The sequence below is a fragment of the Rana temporaria genome, chromosome 12 (assembly GCF_905171775.1).
Source record: "Rana temporaria chromosome 12, aRanTem1.1, whole genome shotgun sequence".
Lineage (NCBI taxonomy): Eukaryota > Metazoa > Chordata > Amphibia > Anura > Ranidae > Rana > Rana temporaria.
In genome coordinates this window covers 47,875,061-47,900,566 of record NC_053500.1, presented here as the reverse complement: position 1 = coordinate 47,900,566, position 25,506 = coordinate 47,875,061, and the positions used below count along the sequence as shown (strand labels likewise).

The 25,506-nt window shown below is 41.7% G+C and overlaps 1 protein-coding gene across 1 annotated transcript in view; it reads left to right on the top strand.

The window, feature by feature from the left end:
• The window catches only part of LOC120919202 (serine/threonine-protein kinase 4-like), a 168,245-nt gene that overhangs the window by 130,653 nt on the left and 12,086 nt on the right, over positions 1–25,506 (top strand). The window contains exon 10 of the mRNA XM_040331245.1: positions 5,596–5,747. Within this exon, the coding sequence (XP_040187179.1) occupies positions 5,596–5,747 (152 nt within the window). The remainder of the gene's footprint in view (positions 1–5,595; positions 5,748–25,506) is intronic.

Genomic DNA, 25,506 nt, shown 5'->3' with positions numbered 1-25,506 from the left:
CTAATGTTGGATCCCTCCAACCACTTTGCACATTATTTTATATATACTGCGATTTTGTACTTGTCAAATATGCTGCAGAAATCTCCCTCCACTGAGTCTGGCTGCAACCATTTTAACTGTGGGCAGCTGAAGCTGCTGCCTGTTCACTTCCTGGATTTACACAGACACAGAGACGCGCATCGGCAGCTCTCATTAGCTCTCTAATGACTCGTCCCCCTCTCCTTTCCTGGCAAACTCTCACGAGAGTGAGAGAGAGAGCTGTGCATGATGTTATAAACCTAGGCTAATGACCAGACAAGAAACAGGAAGTGGGCTGTATAAGGTATTTACTGGCAGAAAAAAAATGTTTTACAAAAGTTAACACAACAAAGGCAGAATTATTTAATAGATGGAAAGATGAAAAAATTACTGAAGGTCCGCTTTAGGCGTATTTTTGACTGAAATTTTGTATTTCATAAACCCTTGTGCTGATATCGTGTGACTTAAGAAATTGTAACTACCACCATTTTATTCTCTAGGATATCTGCTTTCAAAAAATATATAATGGTTCGGGGGTTTTATGTAAAATGATTTTCTAAACGTGTGCAAAAAATGCAAAAATTGCTCTGGCAGCGAAAAGGGTTAAACTGCAACAAACTGCTTTTGCAATCCCGTTGACTTGTATAAAACCATTTAGACATAAACGCTTGTCAACACAGGCCCTAAGAGAGACTTAAATGTAACGTCCTAATAACGTTACGTGAAACAAGTAACTTTCATAAATTGCAGGTAAAAATGTCCACACCTGTAAATGGGAGATGTGTGATGACATATTTAAATTTTCTGGAAATGCTTTTGTACTGTTGTGTATATATCTTTTAAATCTTTTCAATAAATACCATTGAATATACATTTTCTGTACAGTTGAGCCCAGTCTGTTGTATATTAACCAGTTGTGGACCTTGGGCGCGTTACACACTCCCAAACAGTTTGTTGGAGAACAGAAAGGTGTAGCCTAGATGCAGTCGCAATCCCCCCCCCCCCCCCCCCCCCACACACACACACACGCACAAACACACACTTGCTGGCAATTCCCAGCTGTCAAAATGACGTACTGTAAAAAAAAAAAAAAGATACGAGATAGAGACACAAGCTGACATTGTTACTTTTATGTGTTCAGTTTCATTCATCTGCAGATCAAAGGTATGGGCTTTGATCTGCATAGGATGTCAGTTATTGCTGAAGTTTAGTCTTCTTTTTTTTTTTAATACAGCAAAAGATACATAATTTATGTCTAACATTTTCTGCAGGCTGCTGCTTCTTGTAAAACATCCCTGTTCATGTTGCCTTCATAGCTCCCTTTATGGGTTAACAGCAGCTGCCCCCTTCTGCCCTCTCCGCGATTAAGAGACCTTGTACTAATACTCTCCCACAATGCACCATGTTCTGTGATTGAGCGGGGGAGATCCCGTCATTCATCCACTCCTCCTCCATTCACAGACCATGATACTTTGTGAGAGAATACTAGTGTGAGGCCTCTGAATGGCAGAGAGTGCAGAAGGGGGTGGCTAAGGGCTATAACGTCTCGTACTAGCAGTGGCTCAGCCTCAGAGGATAGCCGCTCAGAGCAATATCTGTTGGCTAGGAAGTAGAGCTGCATGATTCTGGCCAAAATGAGAATCACAATTTTTTTGCTTAGAATGAAGATCACGATTCTCTCACGATTCTCACGGAGTAAAATCTTTTACATTTATACAAAAAAAAAAAAAAATGGGCTAACTTTACTGGCTATTTTTTTTTTTTTACTTCATTAAAGTAATTTTTTCCAAAAAAATTGCATTTAAAAAGACTGCTGCGCAAATACAGTGCAACATAAAATATTGCAACAACCACTATTTTATTCTAGGGTCTCTAATAAAAAATGATATAATGTTTGGGGGTTCTAAGTAATTTTCTAGCAAAAAAAAATAATGATTTTAACTTGAAAAGAGCTGTCAGAAAAAGGTTTGGTGTTTAAGTGGTTAAACGTTCCTAATTTACATACAGAAGTTTATTTCTTTGATGTAAAAGTAAATGTGATACAATGTTTAGACTTTACTTTCCACTGATTAAGAATGTTTTCAAAACTTGGCAGATTGCCCAGACTTTGACTTTTGGCTGAGAGCAGAGCGGAAATTCTTTGCATACCAAAGTGCAGAGAGAAAATTCTTTTCATGTCAAAGATGGTAAAACCCTGTGTCAAGAATCGCAACAGGAAAAAGATCGCGATAACGATTCTTGACGATTAATCGTGCAGCTCTACTAGGAAGGGAGAATTTTTACAAGAAGCAGCAGGAGATGGGATACACACAATTGCACGTTTTTTCTCAAGTAATGGGTGCAAGAACTCCCCCCCTACCTACCTCCGAGCACCATCCCTTAGTTCCACCCCCTTCCCACATCTCAGTACCGCCCCAAAGTCAAGTATTATTTTGGGGTGCTAAGTAATTTTGTATGGAATTCGGTAATGATCCTCACATTGGACCCCACAACAAAATACCACCCCAGTAACAATAGACCCGCAGCAGAAACAACAGATCTCCCAGCAGCCAGCATCAATACACGTTGCCTGCAAAAATAGATCCCCTCCACCAACAATAGATCCCCCAGCAGCCAGCATCAATAAACCCTTCAGCACCCCTTGTCATTACATACATTTAGTGCTGGAGGTGCCAAAACCGCACCCCCACCTGCATTCCTGCTGAAAAGGTGCCCTGATTGCAAGTACCGTATTTATTGGGGTATAGCGCGCACCCCTAAAGTTGCCCGAAATTCCTGTGGAAAAAAGATTTTTTGTACTTACAGTTATGGTGTCTTGCGCAGCATCCATCGGCGGCCTCGTCGGGTCCGGCGTCCGTCTGCGGCTTTGGGTGTCCTCTTCGTCGGGTCCGGCGTCCTTCTGCGGCTTCCATGTCCTCTTCGTCGGGTCCGGCGTCCTTCTGCGGCTTCGGGTGTCCTTCGTCGGGTCCAGCGTCCTTCTGCGGCGTCCTCCCCGCTCGTTTCCCGCGGCGAGTTTGAATACTGCGCCGACATATACAGAGCGCAGTACACTCGTGTATGGTCGGGCAGGCTCGGCTACTCTCGCGCTGACGTCCTGTACGTCCAGGACGTCGGCGTGAGAGGAGCCGAGACTGGCCGACTATACACGAGTGTACTGCGCTCGGTATATATCGGCGCAGTATTCAAACTCGGCGCAAGAAAGCGTATATCGGCGTATATCGCGCACCCACGATTTTGCCCTGATTTTCAGGGCAAAAAAGTGCGCGGTATACGCCGATAAATACGGTATATAATGTGCTTGGTGCTGTATACCCAACAAATATGACTAAACTTCTGCTTTAAAGAAAACCTGAGGAGTAAAAAAATAAGTGTTTTTTCTAAATAAAATTTGTTCCCATTCAACCCCTTTTAACCACTTCCAGACCTGCGCACGACGATGTACGTCCTATTTTTAAAGATTGATATCTCGGTAACGGCAGCAGCTGCTGCCACAACCGAGGTATCGATCTTTAGTGTTTGCGGTCTGGTACACGATAACGGTGCCCCCCCCCCCCCTCTCCCGCGCCCTCCGCCGCTTACCGGAGCCGTCTGTAGCGGCGGAAGAGATCGCGTGCGTTCGGCAGCTGAGCGGGGACGAGACTGAAGGAAAAATCTCCTTCGCCCGTCCCCATAGCTCTGCTGGGCGGAAGTGACGTCAAAACGTCAGTCCCGCCCAGCCTCTTAAAGAGACAATTTTTTTTTTGTCATTTGAAAAAATGACAGTTTCAAATTTTTTTTATTTTTTTTTGCATTTTAGTCTAAATATGAGATCTGAGGTCTTTTTGACCCCAGATCTCATATTTAAGAGGACCTGTCATGCTTTTTTCTATTACAAGGGATGTTTATATTCCTTATAATAGGAATAAAAGTGATCAATTTTTATTTTATTTTTTTCAGTGTAAAAAGTAATAAAATAAATAAAAATAAATAACAAAACCCCCAAAAAAAAATTTAAAGCGCCCCGTCCCGACGAGCTCGCGCGCAGAAGCGAACGCATACGCGAGTAGCGCCCGCATATGAAAACGGTGTTCAAATCACACAAGTGAGGTATCGCCGCGATCGTTAGAGCGAGAGCAATAATTCTAGCCCTAGGCCTACTCTGTAGCTCAAAAAATGCAATCTCTAGAATTTTTTAAACATTGCCTATCGAGATTTTTAAGGGTAAAAGTTTGACGCCATGCCACGAGCGGGCGCAATTTTTAAGCGTGACATGTTGGGTATCATTTTACTCTGCGTAACATTATCTTTCACAATATATAAAAAAATTGGGCCAAATTCATTGTTGTCTTATTTTTTAATTCAAAAAAGTGATTTTTTTCCAAAAAAAGTGCGCTTGTAAGACCGCTGCGCAAATACGGTGTGACAAAAAGTATTGGAATGACCACTATTTTATTCTCTAGGGTGTTAGAAAAAAAATATATAATGTTTGGGGGTTTTAAGTAATTTTCTAGCAGAAAAAACTGTTTTAGTCTTGCAAACACCAAATCTGAAAAACACCTAAGGTCTGGAAGTGGTTAAAGGGGTTGTAAACCTTCGTGTTTTTCACCTTAATGCACCCTATTCGTTAAGGTGAAAAAACACCTTTCAGTGTCGTCGTCCCCCACTGAGCCCCACGTTGCTCTCTCCATGGGTTCTTGGCTCTTCCTTGGATAGATTGATAGCCGCGCAGCCATTGGCTCCCGCTGCTGTCAATCAAATCCAATGACGCTGGTGCCGGGGGGCGGGGCCAAGTCATACACTCAGCGGGTATGGATGCCAAGTGTATGACACGGGAGCGCGCCCGCAAGGTAACCCCCCTCGGGAGAGAGCTTCCCATAGGGGGTTATCTATTGCGGGGAGGAGCCGCCGTGGGACACCAGAAGAGGAGGATCGGGGCCACTCTGTGCAAAACTAACTGCACAGTGGCGGTAAGTATAATATGTTATTTTTTTTTTTAAACAGGAACCTTTACAACCACTTTAAGCTGGCCCTAGACGGGTATTTCTTTTTATTCCGCTAGCTGGCTGAATAAAAATAAAAATTAAAAAAATTAACGCGTTTTCTCATCCACACAAGCAGGATTCCTGCCCCCACCCCAACCAAAATGTGCATGGTCCTTGCAATCAGCCTCTAACTCCTCCCCCTTCTTCCCTAAACATTAATTTTCCTAATAAATGTTTTTTCATTTCTATTTTTCTAACCGTTAAAATGTTATATTTTTATATATATTGCTTTGTTATCGTAAGTATTAACCAATAGCAGAAATGTGCATGTATTGTGGAGATGTACTGAAGATGTTTTATTTTTTATTTTGCCATGTTAATAACAGCAGATAACTAATGGTACAAGGGTTATGAATGGAAGAGAATGCTGGTTTATGCAGCTTCTGTACCCTAGTGCCCCGTACACTCTAAAATACACACTTATTGGTGCCCAACACACAAGCTGTGTTTAAATGCATTTGTGGCTTTTAATCAAATGACTGTATTGTGTAGGAAAACCTAGAATGATAATGGATTTTTAATTAAACTACAAAACTTTGTCCTTTTACTAATACAGAAAGCAGTCAACCTGAACAGCCTTCCAAACCATCATTCATGGAGTATTTTGAGAAGAATGAGAGCCAGTTGGGTGCCACAGAAAAGAGCAGTGCAGTAGAGTCTCCCAGTTCCTTTGAATGGAAGATACCCCTGAATGGAGACTACAGCTTTGTGAGTATTGATTAATCCTGAAGTATAAAGGTCATATGTACTATACAGTATATCAGCAGACGACAACTGGTGGTCTGTGGACCACTAATGGTCCACAAGAAAATGTTGGTGGTTCACAGAGGTTCTGCCCCAAATAAACATTGTGGCAGATGCATACCACCCAATGTTGTGTCCATTGGTGTTCTCAATGCGTGCTAAAATTCAATACTATCAGCGTGCATTGATACCGATACATTCTCTGTAGTTACAGCTCCTATAAATTTAGAGGGAGACGCCAGGAGTAGCACGGAGAGCAGGAGGTGAAGGAGGGGACTTCCAATGGCAGCGCTGATCACAGACTGGGAGGAAGCACGATACCGAGCACATGACTTAATAAGGAGGAGAGATCCAATGAGTCTGTAAGGCAGCAGTGTGATGCAGAGGGGGGAAATTCATGTTAAGGGGGGGGGGGGGCAGGGGGTAATGGGATGAGTGGCAGTGCTGGCGGGGGAGTTGGGATGAGTGGCAGTGCTGGCGGGGGAGTTGGGATGAGTGGCAATGCTGGCGGGGAGTTGGGATGAGTGCCAGTGCTGGCGGGGAGTTGGGATGAGTGGCAGTGCTGGCTGGGAGTTGGGATGAGTGGCAGTGCTGGCGGGGGAGTTGGGATGAGTGGCAGTGCTGGCGGGGGAGTTGGGATGAGTGGCAATGCTGGCGGGGAGTTGGGATGAGTGCCAGTGCTGGCGGGGAGTTGGGATGAGTGGCAGTGCTGGCTGGGAGTTGGGATGAGTGGCAGTGCTGGCTGGGGAGTTGGGATGAGTGGCAGTGCTGGGGGGGGTGGGATCAGTGGCAGTGCTGGCAGGGAGTTGGGATGAGTGGCAGTGCTGGCAGGGAGTTGGGATGAGTGGCAGTGCTGGGGGGGGGTGGGATCAGTGGCAGTGCTGGGGGGGGGGGGGGATCAGTGGCAGTGCTGGGGGAAACCTGATTAGCCAACTTAGGGGGTCTTGATCAAGGTCATCTGCTGATCCGAGAACTGTAGTGGGGACTTTTAATGGCAACTATAATCACAGGTAGTGTTACTCACTGTGTCTCAGACTTTGTGGTGTCTCGCAGCAGTGACACCTATGCCAATATCAGGAGATAGGGTCTCCTCCAGCCCCTCCCACTTCACATTCCTCACCAGTCAGTTGACTTCTAGTCTCTGCCCCCCAGCCATGACGTGAACTGAATAGGCGGTTGCGAAAAGGCTGGGAGAGCAGTGCAGGCTTCAGGGACAGCCCAGGATTTGGTGACCCCCTGGCAAATCATCAATCGACCCCCAGGCTGAGAACCACTGCTTTAGAAGGACCATGCATGTACATTCACTTGATGCTTATGTGCAGGTACACAGCAGAATTCATGTAATGTCTATAGGATGCTACATACCAGCGGCTCTGGATGAACAGTAGCTAGTGAGCTTAAAGAAATGATTTGCATGGTTCCATTCACTATCACGAAATGAGGGATAACTCCTTTACTTGTTGGACTGTGCGTTTTTGTGCTTGTTTTTCCCACCACATGCATTGCAGAGTAGCGCATGGGACATCGTGTTATGGTTTGCTATACATGTCTTTTATTATTTGTACTTATTTTATATAAATCATTTTTTTTTTACACTTTTTTTTTTTTACTTTTTTGCTATAACAAAGGGACTAACAAGCCCCCCTATGTAATAGAAATGGCAGGTGACAGGTCCTCCTTATGGAGACATCAGGAGGTCTATGATGTCTCTTGCCCCCCACTGCAGCTAATCAAGCGTAGATTGTGGATGATTAGCTTTCAGAACCCCATAAAAGTGATCGGGCAGCCTCTATGAGGTGCACTTACTTTTTCACATGATTGTAAGCCAAGTTTGTAATGGAAATTTGGTTCTCTGGTAAGGCTGCCATATTCAATAAATGCTTCAGTGTGCACTAGGCCTTAACATACTTTTTATTCTAGGATTATAAAATTAGGAAGTGAGGTACTCTAATGCAGGAATGATATGATAACCTGCACTTTGAGCTTCTTTGTGCAGTACAGTGTGTCTCAATATTAAGGAATGCATGCTCGATAGAAACCCATTTAACAATAGATACTTCCATATTTAATTATGCTACGTCCTCCTCTGGTGTATTAGATTACCTTGAGCATTAGGTGTACACTTATACAGTGAGAGAAAAAGTATTTGATCCCCTGCTGATTGTGTAGGTTTGCCTACTGACAAAGAAATTCTCACTCTATAATTTTAATAGTAGGTTTATTTTAAAGAGTGAGACAGAATAACAAAAAAAATATCCAGAAAAACATATTTCAAAAAAAGTTATGAATTGATTTGCATTTTAATGAGTGAAATAAGTATTTGACCACTTTGCAAAACATGACCTAGTACTTGGTGGCAAAGCCCTTGTTTGCAATCACAGGGGTCAAACATTTCTTTAGAACTTTAGAGCAGCGCTCTATGGGTTAAATCCAAGGAGTACATGTAAATAAAGTTAGTATATGAGAAAACTGTTTTTATTGGCCAAACCAAGATGAGATTGGCTACAAAACACTTGAAAAACTGAAAAGAACTACACTCATAAGTCTCCAACATATATGACAAAATGGATGACAAATTATTAAAGCAAACGATACCACTTATGACATCCGGGTGGGAAAGGGTTAAAACCATCCAACTGGCTCGCTGGTCTGACATAGAGAAAGGGCGCCGATAACCATGCTTGGACTGGTGGAAAGCCCTGGAAGTCATGGAAGAGGTGGCAATACCACTAATTTAAACCCAATGTGACATGGGGTGGGGGGGCCGGGATCTGAGGGCTCCCTTATTAGAGGGGGCTCCCAGATTCCGATAAGGCCCCCCGCCCGCAGACTCTGACAACCAACGACCAGGGTTGTCAGGAAGAGGTCCTTGTCCTCATCAACATGGGGACAAGGTGCTTTGGGGTGGGGGGTGCAGTGCCCCCCCTGCCCCAAAGCACCAACCCCCCCCCCCCCCCCATGTTGAAGGCATGTGGCCTGGTATGGTCTAGGGGGGGGGGCGCGCTCGTTCGCCCCCTTTCCTGACCTGCCGGGCTACGTGTTTGGATAAGGATCTGGTATGGATCCTGGGGGGAACCCCCATGCTGTTTTTTTTTTTGTTGGGTTTTTTTTTTCTGTTTTTTTTTTTTTGCTTGACCAGTACATCACCTTTACCCTCTGTAGCTTCTTTAGCAAGGCAGTGGTCGTCTTTGAGGTGTGTTTGGGGTCGTTATGTTGGAATACTGCCCTGCAGCCCAGTCTCTGAAGGGAGTATATCTGCAGGAGGCGGTCCTTAAGTGGTTAAAGAAGAAGATACAGGTCTGTGAGAGCCAGAAATCTTGCTTGTTTGTAGAGGAGACCAAATACTTATTTTCCACCATAATTTGCAAATACATTCTTTCCAAATCAGACAATGTGATTGTCTGGATTTGTTTCCACATTTTGTCTCTCATAGTTGAGGTATACCTATGATGACAATTACAGGCCTCTCATCTTTTTAAGTGGGAGAACTTGCACAATTGGTGGCTGACTAAATACTTTTTTGCCCCACTGTATATGTGATACCATGCCTTATCTATGATTAGGCAAACAAAAGTCCATCTTTACAATAGATGTGCAAACTTATAAATGTAAAAGTCCAAAACCAATTGTAGATCCACAAGGTGAAAGTCAAGAGTGTCCTTCCAATTTCAATCGGTGCAAACACCCAGTACTTCCCACAGGATGGATATGGCAAATATATCTGCTTACCAGATATTAAGACCTTCCAAGGTCTATATGCGCATCAGTCAGCAATCACCCCTCACTTTGGGTATATACCGCCTCAGCTGTTCAGCCTACTTAGTGGACTCCAATGATGCAACTCCCCACAGTAATCATCCTTTAGGGAACTCCAAAACCCGATAACACGGTATATCGTATGGAAGAGGAAAACAAACTCACTGCGCAACATTCACCACTTGCTGCCGGCCGTACGACTTTGTACGGCCGCAGTGTGGATCCCAATTGCCAGGAGGCCGTCTATATACGGCCTCCAGCCACTGGGGGGGCGCGAGAGCGCACCGCATCACTGAGATGCCGATGCGCGTGTGTAACCCGCGATCGGCGGTTACACAGACAAGAACGTGGATCTGTGTCAGGGAGTGAGGAGACCGATGCTGTGTCCCTTGTCCCCTGGTGTTAACCCCTTCCCTGCCTGTCACATTTATACAGTAATTCGTGCATATTTATAGCACTGATCGCCGTATAAATGTGAATGGTGCCAAAAATTTGTCAAAAGTGTCCGATGTGTCCGCCATAATGTCGCAGTCCCAATAAAAATCGCAGATTGCCGCCATTACTAGTAAAAAAAAAGAATTCTGTCCCCTATTTTGTAGGCGCTATAACTTTTGCGCAAACCAGTCGCTTATTGCGATTTTTATTTTATTTTTTACCAAAAATATGTAGCAGAATACATATCGGCCTAGACTGAGAAAAAAAACGTATTTTTTAAAAAATTGGGCTATTTATTATAGCAACAAGTAAAACATATTGAATTTTTTTTCAAAATTGTCGCTCTTTTTTTTGTTTATAGCGCAAAAAATAAAAACCGCAAAGGTGATCAAATACCACCAAAAGAAAGCTCTATTTGTGGGGAAATTTCACCTGGGCAGGAGGGGGTATATGTGCCCAGTAAGCAAGTGGTTAAGAGCACACAAGTTTATTTCAAGGTTCTACTTACAACAAAGATGTAACAATAGGCTTATTGGAAACAAATGTTCGTCCTACACCCTCCACGGGTGCCACGACGTCACCACTACTCCGTGCCTAGCCTGACGTACGTTTCGTCCAATGGGACTTCTTCTGTGAGGCAGTATGGGTCATCGGTTCTCTCGTCACTTACTTATATACAAAATTGGTACTGAACACTAGAGGGCAGAAACCATCATGAACTCATACATCCTCATACATCTTTCGGTTGCTAATGGAGCACATGCTCATCAGTAAGGGGACCGTAAACATTTCCCACCAATTTGCAAAAAGCTTGGACATTAAAGCGGAGGTTCACCCGAAAAACATGTATATAACATTACATTCTGCATACTTCCAACATTTACAGTATGCTGTTTGTTTTTTGCTGTACATACCGTATTATTGCTATTTTCCACCTGGCTTCCGGGTACTCACTCCCGCGGGAGTAGGCGTTCCTATGCAGAGGGGCAGTGTCATGTGGGACTTCGCCCAGATGATTGACGTCTTGAGAAAAACTTCCCCTTGGCGTCACAAGTTTTCGAAAGTAGCCAAACTGGGAGTCGGCTCTATACGGCACCTGCACAGTCAGCTCTACACAGCTCCTAGTCGGTGCGCAGGCGCCGTATAGCGCCGTTTAGAGCCGACTCGCAGTTTGGCTACTTTCGGAAACTCGTGACACGCCTTATCCACCGGGGGGAAGTTTTTCTCAAGACGTCAATCATCTGGGCGAAGTCCCACATGACACTGCGCCTCTGCATAGGAACGCTTACTCCCGCGGGAGTGAGTACCCGAAAGCCGGGTGGAAAATAGCAATAATACGGTATGTACAGAAAAAACAAAAAACAAACAGCATACTGTAAATGTTGGAAGTATGCAGAATGTAATGTTATATACATGTTTTTAGGGTGAACCTCCACTTTAAGGAATAAGATTATTAAAAATACAATTTTGTGAGTAGGCAGTATTTATTAACCACTTCCCGCCCAGCCTATGGCCGATTTATGTCCGGGAAGTGGTTCTGAAATCCTGACAGGACGTCCATGGACGTCCTGCAGGATTTCATGCCGCGCGCGCCAGTGGGGGTGCGCAGCGCGGCGATGCGGCCGGCGGAGACTCTTTACCACGTGATCAGCCGTGTCCAACCGATCGGCGGCTCTCCTGACAGGTGGGGTTCGTGCTGATTTTTTATCAGCGCACCCCCCCCTCGGATCGTCACACTGGACCACCAGGGAAGCCCACTCTGGACCACCAGGGTGGGCCAAAAAAAAAAAAAAAGCATTGAAAAAAAAAAGTCTTAAAAAAAAAAAAGATGCCAATCAGTGCCCACAAATGGGCACTGACTGGCAACATGGGTAGATCAGTGCTGCCTCACAATGTCCATCAGTGCCACCCCACAGTGTCCATCAGTGCCACCCCACAGTGTCCATCAGTGCCACCCCACAGTGCCCATCCATGCCCAGTGCCCACCTATCAGTGCCCATCTGTGCCACCCATAAGTATCCATCAGACCACCCATAAGTGCCGCCCATGAGTGCCCATCTGTGCCGCCCATGAGTGCCCATCTGTGCCGCCCATGAGTGCCCATCAGTGTCGCCCATGTGTGCCCATCAGTGCCGCCTATGTGTGCCCATCAGTGCCGCCTATGTGTGCCCATCAGTGCCGCATACCAGCGCCACCAATCGGTGCCACCTCATCTGTGCCCGTCAGTACTACCTCATCGATGTCCATCAGTGCCATCTCATCGGTGCCCATCAGTGCCGCCATATCAGTGCCCGTAATTGAAAGAGAAAACATACTTATTTACAAAAAAATTGACAGAAAAAAATAAAAACGTAATATTTTTTTCAAAATTTTCAGTCTTTTTTTAGTTGTTGCGCAAAAAAAAATCGCAGAGGTGATCAAATACCACCAAAAGAAAGCTCTATTTGTGGGGAAAAAAGGACGCCAATTTTGTTTGGGAGCCACTGCGCAATTGCCATTCAAAGTGCGACAGTGCTGAAAGCTGAAAATTGGCTTGGGCGGGAAGGTGCGTAAGTGCCTGGTATGGAAGTGGTTAAAAAATGTCCAAAGGGTAGAGTAACATTTGAATTATGCTATATTTCTCAATATGCAGCTTTAGAGCGCTGCCCGCGCTATTTTCTGAAAGTCCGATTATCAGGATATATGAGAACATAAACAGAATTCTCCCTGGTTAATATCAGATGTTTTCATGCTAAAAAGCGTTGTTATCTTCAATGGTGGAGCAAGTGCTGTAATTCGATACAGCAGGTCTGAAGTCAGAGATCAATAAGGTCTAAAGTCTTTACTTCAGCTCAGTATGGGTTTCTGTTGTGATGTGTTTTCTCTCCTTTAAATCAATCCATGTTTATTTTAAACATAATGCATACGTGGATTTGCCCCAAGGTCATTAGAAAGTTACACCAGTAATATCTGTATTCCCATCAGCTGTCAGATCTGTATTTGCAGTGCTCCAAGCAATAGATTTCCTCAAATTTCTTTGCTAAAGAGGCCCTGTCACTTTTTCTATTCAGATCTCTTTCATACCCATCTCTGCCATGATACGCTAATATTCCTTCTTCAGAGCCAGAAGTCAATCCCTGTGTAAGCTCTATGTTCTATGGTGTCCAAGCTTTCACTGGGTGGGTGATGTCACCATCTCCCTCATGTCATAAAGAGTACCTGTCACGAACCATTCCTATTACAAGGGATGTTTACATTCCTTGTAATAGGAATAAAAGTGATCAAAAAAAAAAAATGTAAAAAAAAGTGTAAAAATTAAATAAATTAAAGGCTATTATTATTTTTTTGATGCTGTACATACCTTTGTACAGCGTATTCACCTGTGGCTTCCGGCTTGCGAGTCCCGCATGCGCAGTATAGCGCCAACTCGCCGTTCGGCTCCTTTCGCCAACCGTGACGCGGCTTACGCGACGGGGGGGAGCTCGTTTTCGGTCAAAACGTCAATCACAGACAGGTTAGGAACGCCCACTCCCGTGGGACTCGCAAGCCGGAAGCCACGGGTGAATATGCTGTACAAAGGTATGTACAGCATAAAAAAAATAATAATAGCCTTAATCGTATTGTAATGTGGGGGGCCAGTGTAATAAAAAAAATTAGTTTTTAGGGTGAACCACCCCTTTAAGTAAAATAAAATAATAAAAAAAAAATGTTTTAAGCACTCCTATCCCGGTAGCTCACGCTCAGAAGCGAACGCACACGCAAGTCCCGCTCACATATGTAAATGCCGTTCAAACCACACATGTGAGGTATCGCCGCGTGCGTTAGTGCGCCAGCAACAATTCTAGCACTAGACCTCCTCTGTAACCCTAAATTGGTAACTTGTAAAAAAAAAATTAAGCGACAACTATGGAGATTTTTAAGTACTGAAGTTTGGCGCCATTCCATGAGTGTGCGCAATTTTAAAGCTTGACATGTTAGGTATCTATTTACTCGGCGTAACATCATCTTTCACATTATACAAAAAAATTGGGCTAACTTTACTGTTTTTTGTTATTTTTTAATTCATAAAACCGTTTTTTCCCCCCAAAAAAAATGCATTTGAAAAATTATTGCGCAAATACTGTGCGAGATAAAAAGTTGCAATGACCGCCATTTTATTCCTTAGGGTGTCTGCTAAAAAAACATATATAGTGTTTGGGGGTTCTGAGTAATTTTCTAGCAAAAAAAAATATGATTTTTGCATGTAGGAGAGAAGTGCCAAAATAGGCCTGGTATGGAAGTGCTTGAGGGTAGTAGAGCGTAACCAACGTATATAAAAAATTATACATTTATTACAAATGATTTAAACATCAATTCATAGGTATTGAATAAAAACAATGAAGCATCATATAACAATCAACATACAATCGCATACAATACTCTGAAATAGAAGGTGGGTGACTCCTTGGTGAACCCCAATGTATGACTAAGTCCATATTTATATGACCTGGGGCCACCAACCTTCTATTTCAGAGTATTGTATGCGATTGTACGTTGATTGTTATATGATGGTTCAATGTTTTTATTCAATACCTATGAATTGCTGGTTTTAATCATTTGTAATAAAATGTATACTTTTTTATATACTTTGTTTACGCTCTATCTAGTGCCCTAAAGTCCCATAGGAGGTGCCTTATGTTTTGGTTACAACCACTTTAACTGCCTTTGTTTTACAGTTAACACAGAATTTTATGTAGGTACTGAATTTTTTTATTTTTTTTATTCAATATTTAATTCTGGAATACAGCTGCCTTACCTCTTATGTTAATCTTTTTGCATTGTTGACCTGTTCCCACAGTTAGGCCCCGAACACACGACCGAGGAACTCGACGTGCCAAACACATCGAGTTCCTCGTCGAGTTCAGTGTGGAAGCCGCCGAGGAGCTCGGCTGGCCGACTTTCCTCATTGAACAACGAGGAAATAGAGAACATGTTCTCTTTTCGTGAATGAAAAAGTGAAAAAATTCAATGCGCTACTGTGAGTATACAGTGATGATAATGAAGCAGTGATCATACATATATATCTGATGCAGCTATATCTAAGAGTGTTCACATAACACAAAAATCAAATAACTATAAACAAGTGATAAGCGCTTCAAATCGGTGATCGTGACCATAACAGAGGATGATTCCAATAATATGTGTACACATATAATCAATAACTGCACTGTGATAAGTGAAAAATTATCAACTGGGACACAAACAAACCCAGAATTAACACAAGGATGTGGACATGAAATGATAAAATGAATGAATAAATAAATCTCTGTGTGCTCAAAAGTGTCCAGAGATGGTAAAGTGCAAGTGCTGAAGCTTCAAAAAATATATTAAAATAAATAAAAATAAATAAATAAATGAATAAAGAAGATCCAAAATGATAGACAGTCTCTATGCCAGGTGAGTCTGAAAAGGTGAACTTCTGAAACTCTATTTTCCTCCCTTAGACAATTAGTGGACTATCCTGATAGGTAATGTAGTACCCTTACCTGCAGGGTGCTATATATAAGCATATAGTAAGGACTCCACAATGAATAATCTTGCGTGCCCGACTGTGGATCACTCCTACTGCTCCGGCTGTTAAATAGCTCCAGGCTCCATGGTCCTCAGTACGGGTGGAATGGGGACAGAGAGGGAAGAAAAAATGCCTCCGATAGTGTAGTATATTAAAGCTTGCGCGCATTTATTTGTAGCAAAAAAATATTGAAATCAAGTAAAGCAAACAGAGCAAGGATGGGCGCATGCAATGTTGTGTGTTTAAAATTCCCGGGGACGCGGCGTTCTATGTACCGCCTGACGTCCAGTGGCCTCCGGCTTGTGCGGATGTAAATCTCGGTCTGACTCCCTACGGCGTTACGTCACGCACCTCGTGACTTCATCAGGGGAACCCTATTGGCTGTCAGGCCGTCAATTAAATAGTGACAAACCGGAAGTAAACAAGCTTCCATTTTCTTGTAGTCCATATCAATGGATATAGTGATACATGAAGCGAGTCTAGTAAGGCATCGCTGAACGTTGCTGAGTTCTGTATATGTGGTCAAAGCTACAAAGTGACAGAGCTGTTGTTAATAGGCAACACGGACAGTGCAAATATAGTTATGAGAGTGCTTCTCATTATATATAACAATGGAATAAAGTGTACTGGCCATATGTATATTTAAAAATTAAATAAATAAATCAAGCTCTGATGTGCACATTGTATATAATGTTAAAATCAATAAATAGGGATTGCATAAGAGTTAAAATATGAATAGGATAAAATGAGGTGAAGGCATTTACTGATAGTTAGATGCAGGACATATATTGGCAATACAAATGTCCAACATTAGTGTAAATGCACATATCAGTGTAAATGTCATCTGGTTAATAAATGATGATTAGACCACATATTTAATCATAGTACCAATATAATATTGAAACCATTCAGGTTGACTGAACTATATGTAACAATAGAGCCAACTTGAGAGGAAATGAGAATTAGAATATATATATAAAATTAAGTTAAAATACACGTAAAAATGAGGATAGCAGTGGAATGTGTTTTTCTACAAATATATATATAGTTATGTGTCCATAGGGGTATGTATATGTCAAAATATTGTTATTGGAGTATTGTGGGGCCTGGTGTACTGGACAATGGGGATACTCATAGAGGGGCATCTCACACAGTTAGAGGTCCATAAGGTTGCGGTTATAACCCAAAATGTCTCGGGGGTAAAGTGTAGCAGTGCCATAGGTGGATTCACCTACACCCCCACAAACCCGAGGCCACCACATCAAATATAACATACTCTATCAATGAACACAATAAATGAAGAACATATATAGAACATCAATCCTCTATATAATACCATTCATGTTCTACTGGTTAAAATGAAATAAAATATAATTAAAAGTTGTTTAAAAAACAATTGAGATCGAAATCCACATTCATACCCCCCGGGGTAAGTGTGTTGAGGGTATGTATCCAGCGGGATTCTTTTTGACTAATAACCCGTATTTTGTGGCTACCTCTCCAGGATGCCTTATATTTTTCTATACCCCAAAATTGTAGTGTACTGGGATCCTGGTTATGTTCTTTTGCAAAATGTCGTGATACACTGTGTTTGGGATAGCCCTTGGTGATATTTCGTACATGTTCCTCTATTCTTAATTTAAGTTTCCTTTTTGTCCTGCCCACATATTGTAGATTGCAACTACATTGGAGCACATATATCACACCCTCCGTGTGGCATCCAATAAAATCTCTTATTTGGTGTGTGTGCCCTGTGTTGGTGCCAATGAAGTCTTGCCGTTTGCCTTGAAATAATTTGGCGTGTCTACAGGCAAAACAGTTCCTACATGGATAAAATCCCTTTCCATTAAAGAAAGAGAACATTAGTTTCGGGGGCGAGGCAATCACAGATTTGACCAACATATCTTTAAGGGTTGGAGCCCGTTTATATATGATTTTAGGCTTAGTAGGGAGTATTGTGTTAAGATCCTTATCGTTCAATAACACATGCCAGTGTCGTTGGATGAGTTTGTTTATGTCTCTATATTGGACATTATAGTCCAATATGAGACACGGTGCCAAGTCTGCTTGAGATTTTCTATTGGTTGTCTTGTTTTCAAGCATAGGTCTTCTGTCCAGTTCCTGTACATTCCGTATTTGTTCATTTAACCAGGATTTATCATAACCCTTTTCTTCAAACCGTTTTCCGATGAATTGGGCCTGTTCCCTAAAGTCATCTTCCCTCGTGCAGTTTCTTTTTAGCCTGACAAGTTGTCCTTTCGGGATATTATAGAGCCATGGTTTGTGATGGCAACTTTCAACTGACAGGTAACTGTTTGTATCGACGGCTTTGAAATAGGTTTTGGTTATGATTTTATTTCCTTCTAATGTTATGCTCAAATCCAAAAAGTCAACCGTTTTTTCATCTATTTTCCAAACCAGCTTGATGTTTTTCTTGTTCTTATTTAGATTTTCCATATATTTCTCCAAACTATCTTTACTGCCATTCCATAGAATGATAACATCATCTATGTACCTCTTATACAATAGAAGTTCAGTCGGTGTATGGTCATAGATGGCAGATTCTTCCCATTGAGCCATAAAGGCGTTGGCTATGCTTGGGGCAAATTTGGCGCCCATAGCTATGCCTATGGCTTGTTTAAAGTAGGTCTGGTTGTGCCAAAAATAATTATATTTAAGGCAAAACTCAAGGCATTTGATTAAATATTTACGTTGTTTGCATGCCATTTTACTATGTTCACGTAATAGCCACTTGGCTGCGTGGCATGCATCGTGGTGGCCTACTATAGTATATAGTGACGAAACGTCCGCTGTGGCAAGGATCGTACTTCCTTCTGCCACAGGGACTGTGTCGAGAAGTTGGAGAATATGTTTGGTGTCTTTTAAATATGCTCTCGTATTTTGTACGGCCGGTTGGATGAAAAAGTCGATATATTGTCCCATTCTGGAAGTGAGTGACTCGATGCCGTTAACTATCGGTCTTCCAGGGGGGTTATCTTTGGACTTATGGATTTTGGGCACAGTATATATTACTGGAATTCTACAGCATTCCGGCACCAGATATTTGGCCTCTTTTTTGTTCAGTATATCTCTCTTCACTCCTAGGTTTACCACCAATTTAAGTTCTTTCTTATACGTGTTGGTGGGATTTCCTGGTAGTTTGACATATGTCTCTTCATCCGACAATTGGCGATCTAGTTCTCCCAAATATTGAGATTTAGTTTGTATAACTATTGCTCCCCCTTTGTCCGCTGGGCGGATAACTACGTCGTTTCTTTCGGTCAATGACTTAATTCCCTTTTTCATATGTATCGGGTCAAATTTTTTCTTCACTTCCAATGTGTCAAGGTCTGCTAGGACTAATTTCTTAAAGACCTCTATATGTTGATTATCTGACACTTGTGGATTAAAAGTGGAATTGTTGCGTAGCGTACTGTATGTTGGTTGGTTGTTTGGAGGTTGTTGTACAAGATGTGAAACCTTATCACCAATGAAATATTTCTTCATATTGAGTTTTCGGATATATTTCCGAATCCCAATATAGGTATCAAATTTGCTAAGATTTTTTACTGGTGCATGTTTTAATCCCCTATCTAGGACAGCTAGTTCTTCAGATGTCAGTTGGATGGAGGTTAAATTCACCACGTTCTCTCCTCGTCTTTTCTTTTTCTTTTGTTGTCCCTTTCCTGCTCTGTTTCCCCTCTTGTTTCTGGACTTGGTTTTGTTGTCGTTTCCTGTGTTCTTCTCCTGGGTGAGCAGTGCGGGTCTGGTATCAATCTTCGTGGGGAATGTTCCCTCCTTTCCCTGTCTAAAAAAGATGACCGAGGTGCTGTATATTGTTGGTCATAGCTTGAACGTGAGTCCTCATAATATTGTTCCTGTTGTCCTCTAAGGGGTTCAAATCTATTATGGGTTACTATTGGTGTTCTATAGTATCCTCCATATTGGTCCTGTGCCTGCGGAGGTCCTCTGTTGTAATTTCCATAGTAATCATAAATTTGTGGGGGTGGAGGTGGTCCTCTATGGTAGCCACCATATGGGTCATGTGGTGGAGGCGGGGGGCCTCTGTTGTCTCTTGGATTTCTTTCATTCTGTTGTCCATTGTTATGTTGTCCATTGTTATACGGTTTCTTGTTTGGTTTCTTAAATGGTTTCTTCCACTGTTTCTTAGGTGTATGATAAGTATATTGACCATTGTGATGATGGTCATATTGTGGTCTATTATTTTCCCTGTATCCAGTTTGATCCTCCCATCTAGGTGGGGGTCGCATCTGTGATGCTGTGGGATCTTGGATTCTCACTTCTTTGACTGGAGTCGATTGTGTAGAGCTTGGTTGGGCCAGTTCTAACTTATGTTGCCATTTGAACACACGGTCGGTTTTGTAGTCGGCCACGTCTCGTTGGAATTTTTTGATTTTACGTTGTTGCACTTCCTGATCTTTAGCTACCAAGTCTTTGTTCAGTAATGTGGACAACTTCTGGAAGTCACTAGACTCTTTAAAAGGCTTATATATAGCACCCTGCAGGTAAGGGTACTACATTACCTATCAGGATAGTCCACTAATTGTCTAAGGGAGGAAAATAGAGTTTCAGAAGTTCACCTTTTCAGACTCACCTGGCATAGAGACTGTCTATCATTTTGGATCTTCTTTATTCATTTATTTATTTATTTTTATTTATTTTAATATATTTTTTGAAGCTTCAGCACTTGCACTTTACCATCTCTGGACACTTTTGAGCACACAGAGATTTATTTATTCATTCATTTTATCATTTCATGTCCACATCCTTGTGTTAATTCTGGGTTTGTTTGTGTCCCAGTTGATAATTTTTCACTTATCACAGTGCAGTTATTGATTATATGTGTACACATATTATTGGAATCATCCTCTGTTATGGTCACGATCACCGATTTGAAGCGCTTATCACTTGTTTATAGTTATTTGATTTTTGTGTTATGTGAACACTCTTAGATATAGCTGCATCAGATATATATGTATGATCACTGCTTCATTATCATCACTGTATACTCACAGTAGCGCATTGAATTTTTTCACTTTTTCATTCACGGTTATTCACACTTCCATTCTGTGCAGCCACGATGGAAGTATTTACTTTCATAGAGAACAGAAATGTTAATCTAGAAGAGGTTTTTAATACACGCACTATAACGCACAACACGGATGTAGACAGTCTGATCAGGAAATTGGGACATGTTATGGAAAAAAAGGTATCCCTCTGGTGGGATATACACACCTTTGACCAATATATCAAAGATAACATAGCACCCAGACGAGTCAGATGGGACATGCCACCGAATGATGGACTAGATGACAAAGTATCACTAGACGAATGGTTTGAGTTTTTTAACAACAGAAGTGTAGAAGGAGTTAAATTTCTTCTAAAAAGAAAACAAAAGAAATTAAGAACAGTACAACAACAAATTGAAGACATAAAATTGAAATTAGAGCCTTTTAAAGAGTCTAGTGACTTCCAGAAGTTGTCCACATTACTGAACAAAGACTTGGTAGCTAAAGATCAGGAAGTGCAACAACGTAAAATCAAAAAATTCCAACGAGACGTGGCCGACTACAAAACCGACCGTGTGTTCAAATGGCAACATAAGTTAGAACTGGCCCAACCAAGCTCTACACAATCGACTCCAGTCAAAGAAGTGAGAATCCAAGATCCCACAGCATCACAGATGCGACCCCCACCTAGATGGGAGGATCAAACTGGATACAGGGAAAATAATAGACCACAATATGACCATCATCACAATGGTCAATATACTTATCATACACCTAAGAAACAGTGGAAGAAACCATTTAAGAAACCAAACAAGAAACCGTATAACAATGGACAACATAACAATGGACAACAGAATGAAAGAAATCCAAGAGACAACAGAGGCCCCCCGCCTCCACCACATGACCCATATGGTGGCTACCATAGAGGACCACCTCCACCCCCACAAATTTATGATTACTATGGAAATTACAACAGAGGACCTCCGCAGGCACAGGACCAATATGGAGGATACTATAGAACACCAATAGTAACCCATAATAGATTTGAACCCCTTAGAGGACAACAGGAACAATATTATGAGGACTCACGTTCAAGCTATGACCAACAATATACAGCACCTCGGTCATCTTTTTTAGACAGGGAAAGGAGGGAACATTCCCCACGAAGATTGATACCAGACCCGCACTGCTCACCCAGGAGAAGAACACAGGAAACGACAACAAAACCAAGTCCAGAAACAAGAGGGGAAACAGAGCAGGAAAGGGACAACAAAAGAAAAAGAAAAGACGAGGAGAGAACGTGGTGAATTTAACCTCCATCCAACTGACATCTGAAGAACTAGCTGTCCTAGATAGGGGATTAAAACATGCACCAGTAAAAAATCTTAGCAAATTTGATACCTATATTGGGATTCGGAAATATATCCGAAAACTCAATATGAAGAAATATTTCATTGGTGATAAGGTTTCACATCTTGTACAACAACCTCCAAACAACCAACCAACATACAGTACGCTACGCAACAATTCCACTTTTAATCCACAAGTGTCAGATAATCAACATATAGAGGTCTTTAAGAAATTAGTCCTAGCAGACCTTGACACATTGGAAGTGAAGAAAAAATTTGACCCGATACATATGAAAAAGGGAATTAAGTCATTGACCGAAAGAAACGACGTAGTTATCCGCCCAGCGGACAAAGGGGGAGCAATAGTTATACAAACTAAATCTCAATATTTGGGAGAACTAGATCGCCAATTGTCGGATGAAGAGACATATGTCAAACTACCAGGAAATCCCACCAACACGTATAAGAAAGAACTTAAATTGGTGGTAAACCTAGGAGTGAAGAGAGATATACTGAACAAAAAAGAGGCCAAATATCTGGTGCCGGAATGCTGTAGAATTCCAGTAATATATACTGTGCCCAAAATCCATAAGTCCAAAGATAACCCCCCTGGAAGACCGATAGTTAACGGCATCGAGTCACTCACTTCCAGAATGGGACAATATATCGACTTTTTCATCCAACCGGCCGTACAAAATACGAGAGCATATTTAAAAGACACCAAACATATTCTCCAACTTCTCGACACAGTCCCTGTGGCAGAAGGAAGTACGATCCTTGCCACAGCGGACGTTTCGTCACTATATACTATAGTAGGCCACCACGATGCATGCCACGCAGCCAAGTGGCTATTACGTGAACATAGTAAAATGGCATGCAAACAACGTAAATATTTAATCAAATGCCTTGAGTTTTGCCTTAAATATAATTATTTTTGGCACAACCAGACCTACTTTAAACAAGCCATAGGCATAGCTATGGGCGCCAAATTTGCCCCAAGCATAGCCAACGCCTTTATGGCTCAATGGGAAGAATCTGCCATCTATGACCATACACCGACTGAACTTCTATTGTATAAGAGGTACATAGATGATATCATTCTATGGAATGGCAGTAAAGATAGTTTGGAGAAATATATGGAAAATCTAAATAAGAACAAGAAAAACATCAAGCTGGTTTGGAAAATAGATGAAAAAACGGTTGACTTTTTGGATTTGAGCATAACATTAGAAGGAAATAAAATCATAACCAAAACCTATTTCAAAGCCGTCGATACAAACAGTTACCTGTCAGTTGAAAGTTGCCATCACAAACCATGGCTCTATAATATCCCGAAAGGACAACTTGTCAGGCTAAAAAGAAACTGCACGAGGGAAGATGACTTTAGGGAACAGGCCCAATTCATCGGAAAACGGTTTGAAGAAAAGGGTTATGATAAATCCTGGTTAAATGAACAAATACGGAATGTACAGGAACTGGACAGAAGACCTATGCTTGAAAACAAGACAACCAATAGAAAATCTCAAGCAGACTTGGCACCGTGTCTCATATTGGACTATAATGTCCAATATAGAGACATAAACAAACTCATCCAACGACACTGGCATGTGTTATTGAACGATAAGGATCTTAACACAATACTCCCTACTAAGCCTAAAATCATATATAAACGGGCTCCAACCCTTAAAGATATGTTGGTCAAATCTGTGATTGCCTCGCCCCCGAAACTAATGTTCTCTTTCTTTAATGGAAAGGGATTTTATCCATGTAGGAACTGTTTTGCCTGTAGACACGCCAAATTATTTCAAGGCAAACGGCAAGACTTCATTGGCACCAACACAGGGCACACACACCAAATAAGAGATTTTATTGGATGCCACACGGAGGGTGTGATATATGTGCTCCAATGTAGTTGCAATCTACAATATGTGGGCAGGACAAAAAGGAAACTTAAATTAAGAATAGAGGAACATGTACGAAATATCACCAAGGGCTATCCCAAACACAGTGTATCACGACATTTTGCAAAAGAACATAACCAGGATCCCAGTACACTACAATTTTGGGGTATAGAAAAATATAAGGCATCCTGGAGAGGTAGCCACAAAATACGGGTTATTAGTCAAAAAGAATCCCGCTGGATACATACCCTCAACACACTTACCCCGGGGGGTATGAATGTGGATTTCGATCTCAATTGTTTTTTAAACAACTTTTAATTATATTTTATTTCATTTTAACCAGTAGAACATGAATGGTATTATATAGAGGATTGATGTTCTATATATGTTCTTCATTTATTGTGTTCATTGATAGAGTATGTTATATTTGATGTGGTGGCCTCGGGTTTGTGGGGGTGTAGGTGAATCCACCTATGGCACTGCTACACTTTACCCCCGAGACATTTTGGGTTATAACCGCAACCTTATGGACCTCTAACTGTGTGAGATGCCCCTCTATGAGTATCCCCATTGTCCAGTACACCAGGCCCCACAATACTCCAATAACAATATTTTGACATATACATACCCCTATGGACACATAACTATATATATATTTGTAGAAAAACACATTCCACTGCTATCCTCATTTTTACGTGTATTTTAACTTAATTTTATATATATATTCTAATTCTCATTTCCTCTCAAGTTGGCTCTATTGTTACATATAGTTCAGTCAACCTGAATGGTTTCAATATTATATTGGTACTATGATTAAATATGTGGTCTAATCATCATTTATTAACCAGATGACATTTACACTGATATGTGCATTTACACTAATGTTGGACATTTGTATTGCCAATATATGTCCTGCATCTAACTATCAGTAAATGCCTTCACCTCATTTTATCCTATTCATATTTTAACTCTTATGCAATCCCTATTTATTGATTTTAACATTATATACAATGTGCACATCAGAGCTTGATTTATTTATTTAATTTTTAAATATACATATGGCCAGTACACTTTATTCCATTGTTATATATAATGAGAAGCACTCTCATAACTATATTTGCACTGTCCGTGTTGCCTATTAACAACAGCTCTGTCACTTTGTAGCTTTGACCACATATACAGAACTCAGCAACGTTCAGCGATGCCTTACTAGACTCGCTTCATGTATCACTATATCCATTGATATGGACTACAAGAAAATGGAAGCTTGTTTACTTCCGGTTTGTCACTATTTAATTGACGGCCTGACAGCCAATAGGGTTCCCCTGATGAAGTCACGAGGTGCGTGACGTAACGCCGTAGGGAGTCAGACCGAGATTTACATCCGCACAAGCCGGAGGCCACTGGACGTCAGGCGGTACATAGAACGCCGCGTCCCCGGGAATTTTAAACACACAACATTGCATGCGCCCATCCTTGCTCTGTTTGCTTTACTTGATTTCAATATTTTTTTGCTACAAATAAATGCGCGCAAGCTTTAATATACTACACTATCGGAGGCATTTTTTCTTCCCTCTCTGTCCCCATTCCACCCGTACTGAGGACCATGGAGCCTGGAGCTATTTAACAGCCGGAGCAGTAGGAGTGATCCACAGTCGGGCACGCAAGATTATTCATTGTGGAGTCCTTACTATATGCTTATATATAGCACCCTGCAGGTAA